Source organism: Bactrocera oleae, chromosome 3 (genome assembly GCF_042242935.1).
Source record: "Bactrocera oleae isolate idBacOlea1 chromosome 3, idBacOlea1, whole genome shotgun sequence".
Taxonomy (NCBI): Eukaryota; Metazoa; Arthropoda; class Insecta; order Diptera; family Tephritidae; genus Bactrocera; species Bactrocera oleae.
In genome coordinates, this window is record NC_091537.1 from 7928588 (window position 1) to 7953102 (window position 24515).

At 33.0% G+C, this 24515-nt stretch overlaps 1 protein-coding gene across 1 annotated transcript in view; it reads right to left on the reverse strand.

The window, feature by feature from the left end:
* Window positions 1-19178, reverse strand: part of robo2 (roundabout 2) — a 127692-nt gene extending 108514 nt beyond the window's left edge. The window contains exon 1 of the mRNA XM_070107389.1: window positions 18297-19178. Within this exon, the coding sequence (XP_069963490.1) occupies window positions 18297-18519 (223 nt within the window). The 5' untranslated portion in view covers window positions 18520-19178. The remainder of the gene's footprint in view (window positions 1-18296) is intronic.
* Window positions 19179-24515: the final 5337 nt, after the last annotated feature.

The following is a 24515-nucleotide window of genomic DNA, read 5'->3' on the forward strand; positions in this document are numbered from 1 at the left end:
GCGAATATTTTTTGAACCTAAATCAAGGCGACTTCACTCAAACACAGATCCGCGCAAACATATATACACATATTATATCTACATAAAGGTGGGTAATAAAAATTCAAAATTTGTTTAACTTTATACTCCGTAAAATTGGTTGGTAGACAACTCATAAAAGGTTCTCTTATTATGGGCACTTAATATTATTAGGAAAATTCTCCGCTTTTTAGTTTCCTATTTATTATTGGAAAGAAAAATACATATCCCAATATCTATTATTTAAACAAAAAATATCTTGTCTCTTAAAGACTAGACTAGAAAATTGAATTCTCGACAAAAATGATATATTACAATTTGTTCGTAAACCACTCTATATGATTTTTTTTTTTCAAATAAAAGAAAATCTTTTTCTTAAATTTTGTCTACTAACTAATTTTTTAAGGTATAAAATGAAAAACAAAATAAATAATTTTTTAAGGTATAAAATGAAAAAAAATAAATACTTTTTTTGACCCATCCTAATGTATGCATACAATTTTATATCTACATATAACTATTCTTACCTACTCAACGTTTTCGGTGGGCGTTGCTACATTTTAATTGAGTTGTGTTGTTTACTTACTATTCAACATTTATTTGATTTTTTCTATTAATTTAATTTCTGTATTTTTTTAATGTTTTAATTACCGAAATACATTTTACACGCCTGGCATGTAATCAACACAGGCTTGTAGTTATATAATTATTAAAATTGTTATTAGAAAATGATTGAAAAAGCAATATTAAAATTAAAAAAAAAAACGTAATGAAGAAATCATTGACATGCGTCGTGATGTGTAGCGCAATTTGTTGGAAGCTTTTGAAAAAATCGTTTGATTGGATGCGCAACTACGCTCACGTTTTGTTCGAATACATTACATTGTTGTTGTTGTTACCACCAAAATAAATGGGCAATCAATTAACACTATTGTAATAAGATACGAGAACGTGACGCCTTGCCTCGATTTTACAGGCTTAATTCAAAGTACGTATGCTTTTAGTGGGGGATTCGAAAAAAAATGTTTGATGGAAATATGTTTCAAAGCTACAAGGCTGGCTAGTACCACGTTGGTATGAAATCAATGACGCTAGTTGAGAATATTGTAGCCATAGAGACTGCTTAGAAGCGAACTATCTTAATTTGGAATCATAAAATTTATGTTAGGTAAAGTAGTAATGCTCAGAACTTCAATGAATCGTGTAAAAACTACTACAGAAGTCTTTATGGAACTTGCAACATAATAAAACAGCTACGCATGTTGTCAAATATAATTAATTTAAGCTTTTAAGTGAAATCTTTTTATTTAAAGCCTTAAAGTGAAGATTTTTTGTAAAAGCTTTATAGGCATAGCTTTTAAATTAAAGCTATAAAACGTAAATTTTTTGTGAAAGCTTTATAGTGAATGCTTCTTTGTTAAAGCTATAAAATAAAATTTTTTCATGAAAGCTTTATAGTGAAGATTTTAAGAGAAAGCTTTCTGATTTAAGCTGAGAAAAAGTTAATTTACACCCTTAAATATGTATAGCAAACTTTATAATCTCACCAGAGATGACAAACACAATCTCAGAAACTTTGTAGTGAAATTTTTTTTTGTTAAAGCTTTAAAGTAAAGTTTTTAATGAAAGCTTTAGGGTGAAGCTTTTGAGAAAAAGCTTTCTAGTGTAAGCTGAGAAAAAGTTAATTCACACTTTCAATTATGTATACCATACTTTATGATCTCAACTGAGATGACACGAACAGGTCAGAAACTTTATAGGCGAAACAGAAATTAAACAGAATTAAAAAAAAAAAGCAGACACAAAAGTAATATAAAATAGACAATGATATGCGGTCTGGAAGGTTGTGTTATGCCAAAATTATATATAACCTAGCCGTGAAAGCTTCGAAAAAGTCAAAATATGCAAACTATGTAACTCGCTTTATCGTGAAATTATAAACACAAAATCAGTGATTTAGTAAATGAATAGTATATTATACTAAGAAAAAAAATAATAAATATTTAAAAATTATACTGCAAAAATTTTGTCGTCACACAATGATAGCCAAATGTTTTTAGGCCGTTTTTGATGGAATTGGCTTGAAAAGCTTCCTAAACGCAGGTTTCTACTAAACTCAGTTATCACTTATAAACCCTTTTAAAGCTATTTTATACTCACAGTTTATCTCAGTGATCTTCACTTGAAAATATAAATCATTCACCAAAATCATCGCCGTATCGTATGAAGATAAAAGCTGTTCCGCAGGGCAGTTAATATTTACTCTATAGGCGTGAAATTGTTTAAAATTAAACTTTCCACAATTTTTTACTACAAAAATATATCCATAAATTCTTGCATTTGGCGGCAACATCTTTTAACTACAGAAATTTCGTAATTACATTTTTTTGTAAATATATTTTTAGTTGGCTAGTAGTTTACTCTTATGTGAAATGCTATTCTATTAGTACATAGTTTGTGCTAATTGAAAACCCTTTAGACACGCTAATAATGGCGGCTCCAAACAAACGCTATGTGCATGAGTCAAGCATTGACGGCGAAGCGCTTGCGCATGCGCACCTTTCAACTACTCAAATTACACGAGTGTGAATATAATATTGGAAAATAGAATTTTCCCATGAAATTATGGCGCAAGTTCTGTGGTAAAATGCTTATTGTTTGCAATTTGATGTTTGAATGTGTGTGTGTGTGGAAGTGCACTAGTGTGAATATTTTTTATCTTCTCATGTACATATGTAAATATTTTATTGAGATTTTTTGTTTGTGCAATTTGTGTTTTTTTTTTTAATTTTTTCGTTTTTTTTATTTACCTTGTTATAATAAAAAAAATTTTTTTTTGCTTTTCAAATTTTTAATTTTTTTATTCTTAATTTGTGTTTAATATTTTCTAATTTCTGTATGTTCTTATAATTTTTTTTTAATTTTGTATAAATTTTTTGTATTTTTAATTTTTATTGTATATCTAATTTAAGTTTTTTTTTGTCTTTACTCTTCAAATTTATTATTTTTATCTATTTTTTATTAAAAATTATTTTATTAATTTTATATTATTTTTTTATGTTTTTGTTAAATTTAAAATTTATTTAAATGTATTCTTATTTTTTAAATATTTTTAATGTTTTGTTCTTAATTTTTGTTTTATATTTTAATATTTTTTATAATATTTTTATTCCTTTAATTTCTTCTGAATACTTTTATAAAATTTTTATATTTTTATTGTAGTTTTAATTTTTTGTTATATATTTTTTAATTTATGTTTATTTATTTTTTTTTTTTGTAATTTTTTTTTATATTTTCATATATTTTTTTTTAAATATTTAAAAATTTTTTTTTTAATTTCTAATATTTTTTGAAAAATTTTCTTTGAGCTCTCTACATTTTCTGTCGTCAATTTGTTGATTTAACTAAAAACAAAGAGAAAACTTGTTTATACAACGCACCGTGTTTACCCCTCACAAGCGACCTCCTACATGTTTTATTTACACATGCGAACAACAAAAAATATGATTTTTATTGTTGTTGTTAACTATATGCTGACTGACGCGCATATTGTCGTTTGCGATTGATGTCATTTTCTCTACTATAAACAATTTGCCTGCCGTAGACTAAATACACACACACACACATACCTATAAACATTTTATAGTACCTTCTTTTTATTTTGTTTATTTACACGCATTTCGTATGTAAATATTTAAATTGACTGCTCATCAAAGTGAATGGACTGGCTGTTGGCCGCGCATGTGTATGCAGTGCGTAGATGTTGCATGCCACATGAGTAATTCAATCTGGCTCATAAAAATTGTAATGTTTCGTTGACTCCAATTGCAGCAGCAGCACACGCACACACATACACGTGGCGCTGCATAGCGAGCCAGGAAGCCGCCGAGGCAGTTAGTCATTTAGTCCACTAATTGTTGTTATGACTTTTGAAGTAAATTTCCGTTTAATGGCGCTGCACAATAAACAAAATGTCAATGCAACAGCAGCAATAAGCAAAAAGCTCTATACGAGTTGGCAGCGCATTCGTTTACTTTGAGCCAAGGCAGTCATCAATCAGCAAAGCGCTTTTTAAAGTCACACACACACAAATGCATAAATATACACATACACACACACTTGTATGCAAATGTGTTGCAAGTACGCTACAGCCCTGCCTTGGTTTATTGAAATGGTGCATAGACTTCATAAACAAGCAAATCTCATATCGGAAAAGATTGGACCAAGTCGCTGGCTGCAATGAATTGCGCTTGCAACAAATACAGCGGCATCAAAGGCAGCTCAATTTCAGCAGCCCACTGCAGATCCTTTTCTACCTGCCAACGCACTGGCATTTTTCTGTACTAAAACCAATGCCTTTGCTGCCACTTCCACTTCTTCTCGCCCTTTTCCGCAGCGTTGCTATTTTAAGCTACATAGGGCATATAGTATGTGCATCGTTAGCCGTGGCATGCAGCGCTATGTAGCAGGCTGGAATTTTCCAATCCGCAGATTATGGCATGTCACACACATGCCACAAGTGGCATGCAGCTGACTACCTGCCGCATGCATATTCGCTAGCTGCCTTCTAAGCGTCCGTCTGTTGACTCTCTATAGCAAAAATATCTCGCTTCTATATTTGTAAGTTTGTGTGTCCACTTTTATGGCATTCATGCTAGTGCTCCTCAAGTGGTCTCATATTACAGTTTTAGTAAAAATTTAATAAATTCTACATAAATGAGCGCGGTGACCAAATTTGGTTAAATGCTATTTGGTTATGCTACGATTTTGAAGTGGCTGCCGCTGCAGGCGAAGGATGAGCTAACAGCCAAGCAATACGAGTACAGAAAACCTTAATGCTCATAAGACGTTATGTGCATGTTGCACTTCCGTGTTGCATGGATTTAAGGCGAATTGAGCAGCGATGACAGGGCAAACATTTTAAAGGGCATACATATTTAAGCCTATTTTAATGACAATTACATATTGTCATTTTTTAGTATCGCAAAGCTTTTTAAAACCATAAGCCGATCACACGGTCTTATTAGAATATTAGGTTCTTTAGTGAAAGGTCCATAAAATAACTAATGAACTAAAAAAAAAGCTTTTAAAAAAGCTTACTGACTAAAACTTCCAGCTTTTATGGTCATGAAAGCTTTTCAAACTCTCCTTGTAATTTGAAAAGCAACCCTCTTGCAACAGCTTTCAAAAAACTTACTAATTACCAAGAGCTTAATTTATATGTCGCATGAGTTGCCTAAAATTACAAGGTTTCATAATCATGAAAGCTCTTCCTGAAATTTTTAAAGGTTCACTTTTGCACTTTCTTAACGAAAGAAACGAGTTTTATCTATAATTATGAATTATTGTATGAAAGTTTACAAAAAAGCTCGACAATTTAAGAAAATTGCTTACGGTCTTTGATATAAAAGTCTTTGAGTTAAAGAATTCTTAAGATCCTAGGGGCTTTAACGGAAAAACACGAAAAATTACTAAGCCTATCGTTAAAAAAATTTCTTCGGATGATAGTATGTTAGACTAAAAAAGCTTTTGAAAGTTTAGTGAACTATTTCAATATATAAAACTGAAAATTATTTACATAGAAAAGAGTTACATATAAGCCTTAAAAGGTTTTGTAATGCTCCAGCTTTTTATCAGAGACTGTGAAAGCTTTCAAAGACGTTTCGTAAATATTGCTTTATTAATTCATTTAAACATAAAAGCATTACATTTTACAAAATTAGTATTTAAAAAAAAGATTGGAGCCCATAGTTAGATATATGAAGCCTAGCATTGACATTCCTTGAAAGCCAAAAATTTCTAAGAAACTTACTAAAGCGAAATCATTTTCCATATACATATGATTGTAGTTTTCATATAAGAAACAATGCTTACTTGTCTTTTGAATACGTGTTAAGCATTAAAGCTTTTGTTATATTTGCAGAGCTTTTAAGAGCTTTACTGCTTACTTCTGTACAAACTTTAATATGCTTCATATAAATTCATAAAATCCAATAAATTATTTTTTAAGTTCAAGCTGTAGTACTTTCCAAAGCTTTCATAGAGCTTTTTCAAGCTTTTACACACTAATAAATTAATTGGGTATTCGAATATCCAAACTAAGTTAGATTTAATATACATATTCATAATTAATTCGAGTTCATTGCTGATAAGCCAAGCCTGACCTCAACTCTTAAAACCGTTGTTGCCACAAGCCAACGCTCTGCTAAAGAGCTTTGAAAGAGATCGTTTCAAGTGAAAAATGTCGCATTACCAATATGAAGAGCACTTAGCGCAGCAACGATTTAAGATATGGTAAGAACCTGACAAAGTCACAACAACAAGCTAAGCTGCCCTAGCAGATAGCGGAAAGAACAACAACAACAACAACATGCAAAGAAGCGTAGCAGCGCTAAGTATGGAGTAATACGATGAAGTGAAGCGAATTTTTATGGTTACGCAGCCGCAACTAGTTGAAACGATGTGCTCACAGCAACAACAAGCAAAACAAGCAGAACAACAACACACGGCTTGAGAACGACCGGCAAATGACCACTTCAGCGCTTTTTAGTTAAAACAGCGATAAACCAGATACAATTTCAAGTGGTTTTAATAAAATATCGTCGTGTGTTGTTGTTAGTGTGTGGCAAGTGGTGCATTTGGATTTACGCGCACTGCATGCCACAGACAAATAGAAATGCAAACATAAATATATTGCAAGATCAAGTTGAGTCTACCTACTTGCTACTACGCTGCTGTGCTGCCGGCTGCCAAACTGCTTATCACACAAGTGGCGTCTGCAACGAACGAGCCGTGCCGTAGCAGCGTGCTAGTAACGAGGCAACATATTGTTGGAAGTTGTAGTAGTAGTTGGTACGACTGGCAGCAGCAATTGCTGTCAGTGTAGGTTGACATTCATTTAGATTTATGGTAGATTTCACATAAAGCAACCGTGCAACAAGCAGTATACGCAAGCAAGCAAGCAAACGCCGTATCGCTCGGCAAGTGGACATGTTGCACGTTAGCCAAGCGGCAGCAGCAATTTAACATACCAGCAATTCAACACCTCAACACAGCCTGTGCATGGTTCAATGATTGCTACAGCAGATTGTTGGTAGTTGCTGCTTGTGGCACTTGCCACATGACAGCTACAGTCTGCCAGCTTGCCTGCCGACCAGGCGAGTGTCTGGGGTACATGGTTAGCGGCATGTTGGACGCATGTTTGCAACTATTACGCGCTAGCACGCACACACACACACGCACATATGCAACCATAGAATACAACAATTATCCACATATTGTTGCAAATAGAAGCTACTAAATTTCGTGGCATGCTGCTAAATGTTGCACGCAGCAAATATTTGCGCACGGCAGCTTAGGTGTGCAAGTGTGGCATTGCAGTGTTGCGTTATTGCGTTCAGCGTTTGGCGTTGTTGTTGTTGCTTTATTAAATTTAATTCCAAAGCGCAATATTAGATGTCAAGCATTGATAAAAGGCTTAAGGCCAGCGCGACAGGAAATCAGCAACACTTGATCTCTTTCGTTTGCGTGCGAGCGTGTACGCGTGTGTGTGTGTTTGGAAGTCAAGTGCAGCAGCATGCAGCAGCCACATATGTACGTTGCAGCGTTCATACAAAAATAAGAGTGCCTGCTTGGAGAACGTTAAGTGCTTAACGTTAGCTCATGAAGTGATAGCTATGTATGTGTGGATGTGTGTGTTGCAACACTTGTTTACTCCGAAGTGCATTTGAGTGCACATTTCCTTTTTCGATTTGAAGATTCCTAAAATTTTGCAAATATTAAATTTCATCTTGAATGCGATAAGATTGCAAATGGCATATGCTATATGAGAATTCGATCGTAAATATTTACTTAGGCAACAAGTCGATAGGCTGGGAATAATTGAATGGAATTTATGTTGCACACTCGTACATACACATACATAAGAGCAAACATATACATAGGTATGCTTAATTGAAAATTATTATTGTAGAAGTGAAGAAGCATTTATATAATTTTTTGAAAGTAAACCGGCTTTTTATCAACCAATTTGCAACTAGTAACATTGTAATGATTTTCGTTACTAGTTACATAAATGCAATTAAATTACTAAAATTAAAATTTTTAATATTCGAATTTGTTTGTAAGTTGAAACACTCATAATGAAGCACTTACCAACAAGTTTCGTTGTAGTGCTTTTTGTAACTAGTTGTGAAAATATGTTATAAATAATACTAAAATTTTAAAAACTTTTATTATTATAAAATATTAATATAGTTCAACTATATTATTTTTACTATTTTAATAAAATGTATTCAACTGGTGACATGGTAATGCTTTTCGAAACTAGTTAACAACTAGTTAACTTTTTTTTTAAATTTTAATTTGTTCGAAATAAAGTATTTTTGAACTCTGCTGCTTTTGAATTCTGCACATTCACTTTATATTTCGCATTAAATTTTCAATATACTAGACACTTAAGTACTAAACTAAGCAAAGAAGATTCTAAAAAATTATATTTATTAACAATATTGCGACTTGCTTATTTATGAAAAATAAAAGCATAGTTATAATAGCTTCCAAATGCGGCACTATACATTAGCTATAAATTTCATATCTTACTTCGCCTAAGCACGAAACAGAAGTTGCTCAAAATACCACAAAGTGCGCTCAAGGGTTAAGTGTGAATATGCATATTAGGCTGTTCAGTGAAACAGGCGCTTCTTCAAATGCTACACAATAATATATACACCATATAAATATATGTATGGTATATAGAACCCTCACTATAACTACATGCAACATGGCCACTTAGATGCTTATCATTGCAATGCAAATTTCGCTTGATGACGGCTACACAGGTCAAGATGAGTGCGCTTTATTATACACATTAAGCATAAAAATAAAATACGAAAATAAGTGCAACACTTGCCACGCGTAAAACAATTCATTTGTTGTTAACAAAAAAAAATGTGTGGCATGCAACGCGGAAGCGTTTCACGGCTACGCACTAAAGTAGAAGTTTAAAAGCAGAGAGAAAGACAACAAAGTGGGCGTTAAAATTTGATGCAGGTGAGAAGTGAAAAAAGCATGTTTGCGCATATTTATGTATGTGTGCATATGCACATGACCACTGAGTGACGTTTACCAGCAGTTGCATACAGCAGCCCAACCCAAGTAACGGCAGCCAAGGTTAGGTTAGGCGGACCAGACTAATAGTTGGCGTGGAAAATTTACACATTTCCATAATATGTTCAAGGCTTGTCCACAAGCGATGTATATTCGCGGTTGTTGCAAGCAGCTTGCCACGCTTTAATCGCAACGTCAGCATTGTGTTGCATGCACGTAGACAAAAAAAATGTATATGTATATGTATGTATATACATATATACACAAACTGACCATGCAACACTATGTGGCAACTTGTTATTTGCATATGCATAGGTGTTTCTACGACGTTGCTGCTGCACCACAATTCGCCTGGCATTATAGTTGTAAATTTTAAATATATTTTTTGCAGATTTTCTTTCTTCTTTCCACTTTTAGTAGCTTGCACCCAGCCTACCACACCGCTGCAGCAATATTTTATTTTATTTACTTAGAAAGTTCAATAATAATTTCGTCTAAATGCGCTGTGTCATGCGGTGCTTAGCTGCTTGCCGCCAGCGCTGTAGACCAAAGCGCTGCCAACACCAACAACAATTAGCAAATACAAGAGCGTAAAAATTTATTAGCTATCATCTTTTGCGGCGCGTCGCGTAAAAGTAATTAAAATTTGTAATTGTTGTTGTTGCTTTTATTGTTGTCGGCAGACAGTGGCAGCGCAGCGTTTGTGTGTCGCGCTGTTTTTTATGTGAACAAAATTGTGGAAAAACAGGAAGCACGCGGCCAGTTTTTCGCCGATTTGCATTTATTGTTGGTGTTTTTGTTGCCTTAATGCGGAATTATTTTCTTGCGATTATTAATTTAAATTTTTTATTAAAATATTCTTGTTGCCTTCTTTTCTACGTATCTTATAGTCCAATGTATATGTGAACAATAAAGCCTCTTGCCGTCCCCTTCTTGCGGTCTCCTTTTGCCTCCGCTGCCTGTTTGCAACGCACTAGCTGCGTCACTTCTCAGCGATTTCTAAACAAAGATGCGCCTAGTAATTGAAATATGTATGCCAACATTTTTGTTGTTGTTATTGTTTTTTTTATTTCATAGCTGGCGGCTGCTAATTCGTTGGAAGATTAATTACACACCACCAAGTATGCACACAAGCAAACTCATGCACATCCACTTCCATTGCGCAGTGTTGCAGCCACATCCGTGCAATGTTGAGCCCTGCCATGCAAATGCCAAAGCAAATCAATGCACTTTTGGGGCAAACCTTTTTTAATGTTTATGGCTTTTCTGTTTCCACTTGATTTTCCAACTTCTCTTTCTCATACGATTTTCTATGCTTGCAGCTGTGTTCTTCTTGTTGTTGTTAAGACTAGTAGAAGTTCAGAATTGCTGTAGGCCTTCGTAAATTAATTTTCATGTTCTCAAGCGCATTTTTTCTTCAATTTTAGGATCTTTCTTTTTATTTATGGCTTGGGAAGCAGACAGGAAGTCCTGCGGCATATTTGCATAGTTAGTGCAACACCGTTCGTTTTGTGTTGTGAGAGAGAGAGACCACTTTACGGTAAATTTTGGTTTTAATTAAATTTAACTAATGGTTATATGTATATATGTACGTGCTTCATAATATATGTATGTGGCTTTAATTTCGAAAGTGTGAAATTCCATCTAATCTACTCTTTTCTAGTTTTACAGTTTTGAGCGCTGCCGATTGGCAAATAATTTGTTCTAAACTGTCAAAATATTGTGTAAGCATTCATATTCTCTAACTTAATATCTAATTACTCTGCTATATAGAAAAATTTCGTCAAAAACGTGCAATATCCTAAATTTTTTCTCACGGTTTTATTTTATTTTGTCATATTGTATTTTAATGTGTTTTCTAGATTTTTAATTTTAATTTGAACAATTTTATTATAAAACTCGGTTAAAGCGTTTATTTTTGTTTTTTTTGCATACTTTCGAAAATTTTTAAATTTTAAACTAGTTACTTAATATACCTTGTGTAACTAGTTTGAGCTCGTAGACATTTTTTGTGCAAGACACTTCACGTATGTTCGAATAATTTTCGATTTTTTTAAATACAATAAAATTTGTGCTTAATTGGGCAAAAAAAGTTTAAAGTAATTTCTTTTATAATAATTTTGAACTTTTTTAAGTCTTTTGGAAGTATTTTTGTAACTAGTTTGTAACTAGTTCAAAATTATATACAACATTTTAAATACTATAAATTTTGATTTTTTAACCGAATTTGAAGCAGTTCGATATAATTTAAGAATTAATGTGTAAATATTTAAAATTTTTTATATTATTTGTAATTTAATTTTTTTAAACAGTTTTGAACTAGGCCTTTTTTAGCATTTTAGTAACTAGTTTGTAACTAGTTAGAAATAAAGTAAAATTATTTAAATATTATAATTTCTGATTTCTTAGTTGAATATAAAGCATTTCACTATAAGTTGTGAAATTTTTTCAAAATATTCATAGTGTTTTATAAAATTTTGTTTGGTCATATTTAAATGTGTTTTCTAGATTTTTAATTTTAATTTGAACAATTTTATTATAAAACTCGGTGAAAGCGTTTATTTTTTTTCTATTTTGCATATTTTCGAAAAATTTTAAATTTTAAACTAGTTACTTAATATACCTTGTGTAACTAGTTTGAAGCTCGTAGACAAATTTTTGTGCACATCTTTTTTTATATTATAATTTTAACTGACAAACTTAAACTTCTTCTAAAGTTTACTGTATCCTTACTTACATATCCAGTATGCTTAAGAAGCCTGTTTTGATACCTATTTTGTGTTAAGGGTTGCATTTTGTGTCGTTCGAACAAATTCAAGATTTGCTAAATCGTTCTGAAAATGCAATTTTTAGGTAACCTTATGTTTTTTAACCACGAAATGAGCTCTTATACATATATAATATTTTTCATACTTAAGTTCTCTTGAACTAGTTAGAAACTAGTTAATAATTTTTTATTCTATTTTATTTTTTAATAAAACCTACTAAACATGTTTTAAATTAACTTTTATTGGCCAAAGTGAAAACTAATTAGCACTAGGTTGCCACTAGTAGCACTTTTTTTACACTTTTGTCAAATATTACTCCGCGTAACTAGTCTCGTACTGTTTGCAACGAAGAAGAAGTCTACTATTCAACTAAAAACAAACTCCGGTTTAATTAGTGGTATTCACAAGGGTATTACTGATAACTGACTGCAACAAAATTTTATGTCTATAAATACATATGTACATATCTACAATATTTGTATACCTACATGCTATGTACATATATTGCTACCTCAAGCATAATGCTAAGGAACTTCAATTGCCCCCAGAGAGTGCGTGTTTCGGAGTAATCGCCGTTTAAACGCTTATTAAATGCCTTTTAAAAAATATGATAAGGCATCGGCGAACAAGCCAGACTTGAGGGTAAAATTAACAACAACAACAACAACAAGAATGATTAAAACACTCAACTAATAAAAAATAAAAATAAGAAGTAAATTAAAAATCAAAACGAAATTATTTTTGAGGACAAAAAAGCAGCGTTGCACGCAACGTCCAGCTATGTATGTATGTATGTGTGTATGTACGAGATAGGCGAACCTGATACAACACGCCAGTGTACGCGCATGTGTGTATTATTGTTGTTGTTGCTGTTGCAACTGATTGTTGTCATTTGCTAGGGCAACGTGTTCCAACATAAGCGCTGGCATCGCAGACTCCAGCTTCAGCCAATGGCTTCGTGTTGTCATTTATCTCGCTACTACTGTTGCTGCTGTTGTTGTACGTGCAATTTCCGCTGTTTGCCGTGGCGTTGCGCTGTTTGTTCAAACGCTCTATCGCACGTGATCGCCTTCAGTGTTGGTTGGCTGTGACTGCTGCTCGCCTTCAGCTTCAATTTTCGCCGTTGTTATTGTTGTTGTCGTTGTTCAATTCTTAACAGGCGTTGACGTGCGCCAAGTGTGACACGCAATCCAATAAATCGCACATAATTTTCCATGCAACACCTTCACACGCACACGCATACTAAGATAGCAATTTGTGTGACTGTGCGGCAGCGCTTGCACCCTGTTGGAACTACAAGCTTGCAACTTATGCAATTATTTGGAAAATTGTTGAGTAACTAAACTTTTAGTGACATCTTTATGTTATTTAAGCCTTATTTCCAACAGGACTAAAAATAACTAGTTTGTAACTAGTTCAAGATTTTTAAAAATTATTGTTAAAAGTTTTTCAAAATATATTTAACTAAATATATGCTTCAATTTTATATATCTCAGAAGAAAAAATATTTGCTCCCACAGCAACAATCACAATAGATTATAACTCACTTTCCTGCAGGATACTTGTAGTTGCCACACAGTACCAACGGTCAAAGTATGCATGTGAACGGGTTTGCGTCACCCAACATATATTATTTTCCAACATTGTGAATTGTAAATGCCATTTGTTAGCAACCACCACCATCTCACTGCCACCCATGCGTTAGTTGTCACTGTTGCAGCAAGTGCAAGTTGTCATTAAAAATGAAATAAATAAAAAAAGCGAGTAAATCCCTGTACGCGCTGGGCAATAATAAAAATTATCTAGCACTAAACGACACGCATGTTTGTTGATATGCGCCGCTACGCTCGCCCAACAGCCACCCCTCCCCCCGCTAACGCTAACTATAACGAGTGCTAAAGCCTTGTTGCAAGTGCCACTATCAGCGGTGCAGATCCTTGTTTGCGTCACTGGGGGAAACTGCGTGCTTATTTCAAAGCAACAACACACAACAATCACTACAGCACCAGCGAACAACCACTAGCGACAGCAACAACAAGAAAAATGTTGCGCGCATAAGCTAACTTGCAACGCCTGTGTCCTTGTAACAAAAAAGGGTAATGTCACCCGTGGGACCATTTGTCTTGTTGCCGTGCTGCTAAGAGTCGGTGTTACCAGCGCCACTACTTGCCACACGCTGTGCTGCACGGCAATTTTTTGTAATGCTTGTTTGTTGTTGTTGTGTTTTTATAACAATTTTTTGCCTAGCCGCTTGCAACTTTTAACTGCAACAATTGCAAAAGCAATTCAAAGCCACCATTTGTTGTACAACTAACTGCTACAAGCTAGCCCAGCAAGCCATGCAACAAATAGTGCGCGTCAGTGCAGCAGTGGCAGCTAGTAGTGATAGTGCAATATGTATGCGAACAAGAACAAGCGTCAGCCTCAAGAGACCGTTTTGATGAGTTATATGGAAGCGGCGATGCGGCATGCAACTAAAGTGGGGCGCATAGAAAAAATTAAAAAAAAAAAAAGTATACAAAAATAACAACAATGTGCGCAATTGCCACCTTTCTTCACCGCCAGCAGAAGAAAGCAAAAACAAAAAACAACAACAACAAAAAGGGCTGGCGTACTGCTGCTCAAGGCTGCCGCGAGTGGGCTGTACGCTTGTAGCTTCATGCCTACATGCGTTCACAGGTCAACGTGGCACCCAGCGCGCCTGTCTGTAGGTACTCTGTTAATGTTGCAACATATATTTTATTCCGCTGCCGCGCTGAAATTGCAGCCGACTATTTATTATTATATACTTCTGCGAATTTTCGCTTATTTGAATTGCTATTCTACATATTTTTTGTTGTTTTTGTTGTTTTAGCCATCCTTCAGCCATTTGGCTTTAATGTGTTTTTTATTTGCAAATTTTCTGCTGCCAACTTTTTTATTAGTTATTGCCAGCATCTGTGCGCGCACTCATAGCTCAAACTATACCCCTGTACATATACACACACACACACACACATACATATATGCATATGTAGTTGTAGCCGTCAAATTATGTCTGAAAGTAGGTCATTTTTGGTAGGCAATTTTCTCGCCGCTGCTCGCCTGCCACATGCATGTGTGTTTTCCTGCACGTGTAGGTGTGTTTGCATGTGTTGCAAGTACAACTAATCTTCTATGCGAATCTGAGCAGGCAATTTTCACAACACAAATTGTTTTAGAATGCATATTTGGATGTGAAATTAGTGTAGTTACTTATGTACGTCTGTCCGTTAGAGCAAATTGTGTTGCCTAATTTGTAGGTGATTGCATATGGAATTTAATTTTGTTGCGCGCAATTGTTGTTGGCTTCGAAAGAACTTCGTAGGAAGTGGTGCAGTGCTATAGAAATATGAGTTATAGATTTTTTTTGTGCTAGCCAAAATTTTTCTGTAAGACAACTACTTTAACTGGCACTTTATCTCAACAAAAACAAATTTCTTTCTATCTCTTAGAAGGCTAGCTTAGATTGACAACAGTTGCGGTGAGGAAAAGCAGCAAAAATCTTAGCTCTTAGAAAATATATCATAACTAATGTGAGATTATATACTCGTATAATATTTCGAAACGTATGCGACCAGTTTCTTAAACAGATATTATGTTCGATTCGCCATTTCTCTGCTCGCTACGTTTGAGCTCTGCTCTCTTGCCGCATATAATACTTAAGTACAAAAGAATATACGGTAATATTTAGTATACGAATAACTGATTAAAAGTATACAATTAAGCCATTTTATGTGATTTATACCAGTAGTTTGTTCGATTCGGTTTTATCCAGAACATCGAAAATAGAAGACAGCCAATGTTCATGAACTTAGGAGATATTTAAGAACACTACAAGAGTGTCTGAGGCTCCCACGACAGTCGGATTTACGTAAACGGAACAGACCCGGATTTTGTCCGGCCATCAACTGTCAACTCGGTAGAATTCTACCGCTACAACAACAACAACAACAACAAAAATGTTTGAGACACATGAAGCATTGAAGCTCGTTCGTTAGATTATTTTAGATAATTAAGTAAGTTTAAGATGCTGCCGAAAGAGCGAGTGTTTTAAATAGCTGAGCTTTTGTAATGCGAAAACAAAATTTTAGATAAAATTTAGTTTTAGGAAAACAGCCATTACAGTTAATAATATTACTTATTTAGTGTATGACAGTGTTCAAAAACCTTCAAGTGTAGTTAAATTGATTCTGCAACTATATTTTAATTCTTTAACTGCAGAATGGCTTACCTAATAGCAAGTTTTCAATTATTTTTATCGTTCCTGAATGTAAAAATTATTTTACCAACACATTTGATTACTTTTATTAGCTCGTAGAACCCCTTTATTTGTTTCTTTAGTCCATGAATCGTCTATTCTGGCCAAATTTTGTGCAACTTTTGTAAAACTGGAATGTGTACTTCGATGGCTGAAGACAGACTTTAGTAGCGTTCAGTATAGCTGCCAATATATTCAATCAGCTATTATATACTCTTCACACATTCAATTCTTATAGCAGAAATGGTGTAAAATGATATTCATTGCGATTTTGATCGGTCAGTTTGTATGGCAGCTATATGCTGTAGTGAAGCGATCAGAGCAATTTCTACGAAAATTGTAGCCTTACCTTGGATAATAAGCTATACCAAACTTCGTGAAGAAAATTTGTCAAATTAAAAAGTTTTCCATACAAACACTTGATTTTGATAAATCAGTTTGTATGACAGCTATATGCTATAGTGATGCGATATTGGTAATTCTGACAAATGAGCAGCTTCTTGGGGAGAATAGAACATTTGCAAAATTTCAAGTCAATATCTCAAATATTGAATTGACTGTATAGAGGTAACTAATTTTGGCAAGGATTACTTCTTCAGTGAATAAAAAGGACTAAAGGACGCTTATAAACAATTATTTGGAGAAAAATGGTGTAAAGCCTTAATATATGTGAGAGATCATTTCAAATTCTCTCGCAACATATAAAAATGATATGACAGTATCACTAAATACCATCTATAAATTTAACTAGAAGCCAGAAATCTCAGCTTAAAGCCGTTCAGCTGGTAGTTTTCTCTATATTGCTTTATGCTACGAGCTTGTGTTGCAAGTATTTGCAATTTTAACTATATATGTATAGACTACACGAGTTGGTGTGCACAGAGCACTTAACATTTTGACTTAACACCTCCCAGAGGCATGATAAAGGCAATCTAAAGTGGTGGTGAACACCAAAAGCAAAGGCGCTAACGGTAAACGACAATATAAGTGACGTATAAGCATTGACATGCTTATAGAAAATATGGAAAATCTGGTGAAAATAAGGAAGAGTAAGGGAGAATGCTTTAGCTGAGATACACATATACAAACATAACCTATAAAGATATCTTCATAGAACGTTCTATTTTCAATAAACAGTGTTATTAAATATGGCTGATGATTTAATACCGCACAAACAACAACAAAAATAATAACAACAATAACAATTGGGGAACATAAAATTTGGACTTATATAAATCTAAGTTAAGTCAGTGAAAGCTCTCCAGAAGTTCAGCCGCACTAATTGTGTGGCATTAGCTGGTGGGGAGTACGAAAACAACAGTAACAGCAACAACAAAGCATTATTTAAGATACCTATCTATAGCTAACTATATATATATGGGTCTACGATGAGAATTAAAATAACAAAAACAACTGTGAACTTAATCAACGTGCTACTATTGGCAACCGGCAGCAACAACATAAAGTCAGTCGCCGTTAAGCCGGCAAATGATGAGCCATTGACATTCTGAACTGAAGCGAATGCAAACACATGCACATAAATAATAATAAATCTTGCTGGCGCTCAGCAGCGTGCCTACAGATGTACAACGCTTGATATCTATTTATAAATATCTGTGACAAAATGCAGACAGAAAACAGATATAACGTTGTAATATATGTATGTAAGTATGTATGTATGTGGAGCTGTGATTGTGCAACGAACTGTGTGCGCCAACTGATAGCGCGCACAAGTCACAGGCTATGCAGGGGCAACAACGACATTAAGGAAGTAGAAAAATCACACAAACGAAATTCAAAGCAGAAAAAAAGACAACAACCACGCCTACTTTCAACAAATTTCTATGCGCGCACACATATACGCGCAGTTTGGTAAATTTGTCGTTTTAGCTGGCCGGAAAATGCGTTGTAGCAAGCGAAGTGCGTGCCACAACGCAGCCTAATGTTGCAAGTAGCAACGTTAATGCCGCAATTTATTTTTGGTTTTTGCTTGCTTGCGACTTTTGCTGCATGCGCCTAGCTATTCTAGTTTTTTCTCCATTCTTTGCATTTTTTTCTCTATTTTTCTAAATTTTTTCAACTTTTTTTGGTATTTTTTTTCTTGCTTTGTAGAGCACACTTACCCTTAAGCGCTGCAACATGCTGCAATCCAGCTAAACCGCTGTTGTCGACTATTAGCAGCAACAACAACAACATCGCGCCACGCATTAGCAGCGATGACGCAGCGTTTGTATGTATTTTTAGCATTGCTGCTGTGACGAGAGTTGTCCGCTGGCGTCGCCGTTGCTGCCTCTGCCACTCCGCAGCCATGGCCTGTGGCGTATTGCCGGCGGCTCTTTGTTGCATTTTATTTGAAACTTGTTAACTGCAGTGCAAATACAAGTGTGTTGTTGCAAATCCTTTGTTGCTTCTTCGTTTCCACTCGATATTTGATTTGCGCGATTTTGATTTATAATTCTATTCACTTTTTTTTTTGTTTTGTATTTTCCACTTGGCTGGCGTCCAGCTGCAAGCGCTCACTGGCTGCTAATAAAACACTTGTTATTTGTCAATTCGTTTTTTTTTTTTTTGTTGTAATTGAAGCTGTTCGCCTATAACTATATGTGAGTGCTACGGTTTAGCATTTCAGCAAACTAGAGTTGATTTGTTGCGAGTGTGAATTGCTGGGACTTTAATTTGTGGCACTATGCTTTAGTTTTTTGCTTAAAGCATACTTTTTTGAATATTTTGTTGTAAAATTTCAGTTTTAGCTCAAATTATTTTTGCATTATTTTATTAGTATTTATATTCCAAACATTCAACTTCCACTTTTTTTATTTATTTCTGCCTCAAAAGTTTTGTTTGTTGCACTTTTCAATGTCAATAAGTCCAGTTAGACTTTGTTATATTCAAAATTTGGTGTAATTTTTGTATTATAAGTTTAATAAATCACACAATTTCATTTAAGTCTAATAATTTGGCCTGTAGTTGCCAATCTGCAATGAAATTCGAGAAGAAATTAGCAACATTGAAAAAATATATTTTTTTACAATTTTTTTGTTGTAATTTTTGTATATTTTATATAATACTTATTTTTTTTTTTTTCTGGTATTTCATGATTTTTTTTAATTTGATTTAAATAATTATTTTGATTTAAATAATTTGTAATTTTTATATAATACTTAATTTTTTTATTTTCTGGTATTTCATGGTTTTTTTTAATTTAAATAATTTTTAATTTTTTTTGTATTTAAATAATTATTATAATTTTCTGTTTTATTTTACTTTTATTTTTTTACTATTTTTATTTTCTTACATACATCTATTTTTTTTAAGTAGTTTGTGTTATTTATTTTTTTAAAATATGTGTTTTAATTTTTTGTTACGTATTTGTTGTATTACAAAATTTTCTAAAATTTGCTTTTAATATTAATTTTGCTGATATATTATAATTTTTAATTAATTTTTACATGATTTATATATTTATTATGTTGTATGTTTTAAGTTTTTTAATGGTTTTTAATATTTATTATTATTTTTTATTTTATTTTATTGTTTTTATAAAAATTGTCTTTATTTTTTATATTAAGTTTGTTTAAATATCAAATATATAACAATTATTTTGTTCTTTTTCATGATTTTTTAAATTTGATTTTTATATAATTTTAATTTAATTTTTAGATTGTATATAATTTTTATTTATTTTTTCTATTTTTAGTTCATATAATATTTTTAACACTTTATGTGTTATTTTGAATACTGTCTTAATTTTTTTTAGTAAAATTGTTAAAGAAAAATATTTCTTCAATGTCTGGTAACATAAATGTAATGCATATATTTTTTAAATTTAGTAAGAAAAAACGTTAACTTCGGGTGCGCCGAAGCTATAATACCCTTCACAAATATAAGAGGTTCTATACAAGAACTTGATTTTGATTATTTAGTTTGTATGGCAGCTATATGCTATACGACGATTCCAACAAATGAGCAGCTTCTTGTGGAGAAAAGGAAGTGTGCAAAATTTCTTAGCGATATCTAAAAAACTGAGGTACTAGTTCACGTGTTTACAGACAGACGGACATGTCTTAATCGATCTATGAAAAATTTTGTATTATTTAAAAAATTTCTAATTACTTTTTTAACGTTTCCAATTACTTTTGTAGTAATTTTTTAATATATCGAGTTTTAAAAATTGTTTTTGTTTTGTAACATATATGTATACGTTTTACTTTCAATTAAGTAGCTTAAGAGACTTAATCACATAATTTTAATAATTTAGAGATTTTAAATTGGCAGGTAAAAACGTAAGGTTTTGAAAAATGTTATACATAAGGAATGAGTTTTATATTTGAAAAAAAAAATGTTTAAACAGATATATGATTTCAAATTCTAAAAATGCCTTCTTATTCGCAATAATACCATAAGAAGTATATTTCAATATTGTTGATTTCAAAATCCACTACATACAAATTGGAGCATATGTTTGGTATATTTTTTTTAAACATTTTGGGCAGAGTATCCAATTATGCATTAATTATTTTTATTTCTAAAATGTTTTAAAATAATTTATGAACGTTTATTTCCCACTCATAAGGCAAGATATTCGCATGCCTTCAAATTACAGCATAGCACAGCTCTACATAAACAGTTTCCTTTTTATATATTTGCTATATTTGACACGTCAAAATTATACATTTTTAATTTATGATTCTTTCACTTTAAAAAGCTCAGAATCATCTAATAATTTTCAAAATGGTTTTCCGAATAAAAATTCTTAAATTTAATTTTTAATTAGTATTCGCATTCGATATTTGTTTTACGACCGGTTTCACAGGTCATTTGACTCAAAAACATGACTTGCCGATTTATAAGTGTTTTAAGTTTTCATAAAATTTTTAATATTATATTAGGCACTTCGGCACAAAGTTTTGCAAAATGTATATTTCAAATTTCCACCTCTTTTTTAAACACAATACACCAGTCAGCCAACAACTAATAAACATATTCACGTACCAACTAGCATTTAGTAGCTTACTTAGTTATTTTGTTTTCAAATTTTACACAAGTTCACTTATTTGAAAAAATGCGCATACTTGCTGAAAATCTATCGAAAATTTTGGTTTTTTGTAAAAACTCTGTCACAACGCGCGCTTAGCGACACACACACACATAGAAACGCTCGCGTCTACCTACTCTGCATTGCACCGTGTAGAGTAAGCAGTTCAAGCCTGGGCTTGACGATTTTCGCTTATCCTTAGCGACCTTTACTTCACCAACAAATTGGGCAGGTAGAAGGAAAAGCGACCGCACGTAAACGACGAACTGAGACCGAGCGCAACCGTACGGCACACTACCGTTACATCAATGATTTTCGACATCCAATAAGGCCGGCAAACGTTTAGCAACTGATTCGAGCAATCGGCGGACACTGCAACACAGGCACCAACCGGGCAGACAGCCGAATCACCAAATAAAACACACATTCGCACGCACACATATACAGTGCATGTGAAACGAAACGCAGCAAGAGTTGCGTGCGCGTATCTATCGGATACAATCCACACTTGCAGTCGGCGGCTGTTTCGTATCTCAAAATTGTTTACCAATTGTGGATTGTAGGTGTATCTGTGTGTGTGCCATGGGTAGGTGTGTATGTTTGTGGTTATTTGCAGCATGCGGGCGGCGGCAAACGCTTGTTGCATGTCAATTACAAAGGCAGTGCGCGAGGCCGTTTTTGTTTTGTTGGTTTTTGCTGGGGAACGCCGTGAATCGGAACGCGCATGTGGTGGATTGTATTGTTGTTGCGTGTCCGTGTATGTGTGCGTTTGTTGTGTTGCGCTTGAAATTGTTTTCATTTCATTTGCGTGCATTTTCACTTTCGGCAACAAATGTTGCGCAACATTTACAACTACGGTTTAGCTACACATGTTGATAGGAGCTTAGCTGCTAATGTTAGTGGAATAATGTTGTTTTGCTTGTCTATTTAAGCATAAACTGAGCGTGAATATGTTCGTATACGGATATCTAATATGATGAAATGCTAAATTTTTTAGAATATTTTTTTTATATATTTTCTATTTTTACTGTTATATGAATTGGTAGGTTTATCTATACTAGGTATGGTGTATGCATAGACAATTTTTCTAAAATGCATAAACATCGATATTATCCTCAAACATAGTCACTCTTCGATAATATCTTTCCCCCGCAACCACAAGAAGAAGGAATCAGGCTATCGGGCAATAAAATCCGATGAAATAACACATTACAACCATTAACCCAGGAACTTTACTAAATCGCTTTAATTTGACCAAGCTAAACGAAGTGTTTTGATAACAGCAGAGGGCACTATATACCATAGGCCGCAGTGCATTCCTCAAATTTCAATCAATACATCTATGACTTCATACAGATACGGGTTCAAGCGGTCGTCTAAGGCACTAAAATACATGTTAGAATTTTTGTTTATTAAATCGAATTTCTAAAATGTGATTTACCACAACAAATCCAACTATGAGTGTAAACGGTATAAGGTATATCCAGAGCCATATAATGTAATAATTCTACGATATTAATCACACGTATGCTTGATTACTTGCAGCTTTATCTAATATTTTAGAATTTCGATTGGCTATCAAACACGTGTAATTTGGAAACTTGCGCTCGAAAAACGATCAATTATATTTATTACACATGGAATATTATTATTATTTATCTATTTATATATTATATTTAATATTTTTATTATCAACCCATAATGAGACATAATTATATGTCAATAAGTACTATGTGTCGGTCATAATGTAAATTTAGATACATACATGTACGTGTATATATACATATAGTATATCTATACGAGAGAGTAGCCCTTTAGGAAGTAATAATATACGTCTTACACAATTTTGAGGTATTAAATTAATAATTTTTTATTTTATAAAAATAATATAATATAAATAAATTAAAAAATAAAATAAACAAAATTTTATAAAATAGAACGAAAAATATACTTTTCAAATAAAGGAAATTTATTTTGAAGTAGTATTCATGCAATTTTTAATACTGAAATTTCGGGATTTGAAGTTGCAATTTCGGGATCCCGAAAGTAACTAAAGTATATATATTATATTTACTGATTGTAATTAAAAAAATATATATATAAAATTTAAAAATATTTAATCCCGAAATTAACTTAAGTATATATTATTACTGGTTATACATTTTGAAAAAAAGACATATTTTAAAAACCGCTGCTAGATTTTGATTGTCTCATATACATATATACATATATATACCATAATCCCGAAATTAAAAAATTCCAGGCGATTCATAGTTATGTGAGTATCTAAGCTTTTTTAATACATTTATGAGTAGTAAAAGCACAGCAGATTAGCCTGACTATATCCATATTAAAATCAAAGCCTTGCCACGAGCGACTCATTACGTTAAAAGAATTGTATAAATACTTTTATTTTACTTTTTTTGATGTGCATCTTTACTAAGTTATTTAAAAACTAAATTGTAGTGAATATACCTGTTTAAGATAAGTTCCGATTTTAGCCGATGAATAGGGTTGACATAGCCCTCAACTGTACTCCGTATTTGATTTCAAAAGAAAGTTATTGAATAAAATTTACGTTTCTTATAATTAAACAGATCAGAGTTATTAAAAAAATAACAAAGGAAACTCGAATCCCGTAAGTGCGAAAATTTACTGTATATTTGTTTATATATAATATTGAATGCAATCCTGTAACCACTGTTGGCTCATAAGGTCTCCTGGTTTGCCGCCAACTACTTCTGCTACTCCAACGGCTGGTATCTGATCAAACACAACAGCTTTGAGTCTGACCTTCTGCTGAAAGGCTTCATTGAACTCTTCGATAGGTTCGAGTAACCTTTTCCATTTTAGTATTTATTGTGTTTTTTATGTACCGTTAGGTCTGACTCAAAATAATTACTGGACTGCTGGCAATCGGTTGGCCAATGAGAAAACATGGCTCTGGGGTCTTGGCGGCAAGAGTTCGCCTTCACCAATTGGGCTGTCAGGGAACCAGTGAGCTTTGTTAAATGCTTATTAGTACAAACTAATACTACTAATGTTTTGTAAGCCAAACAGGATTGTGCTGCACAGAACGACTTCATCTGCCAGAAGACAGTTTCCAAAAATTAATATATAACAAATATTGGAACCTTCTCGGAACGAATATTTTCAATCGAGTGTTTTTGTGTATATATGTGATAAAAAAAAAAATTATTACAAAAAAAACAGTATTTATTTAAAGCAAATTTTTTAATTTACCTTTTTATAGTTCTAATATGCATAATAAAAAGATCTCAATGGTCTCAATCCATCCGAATTCACT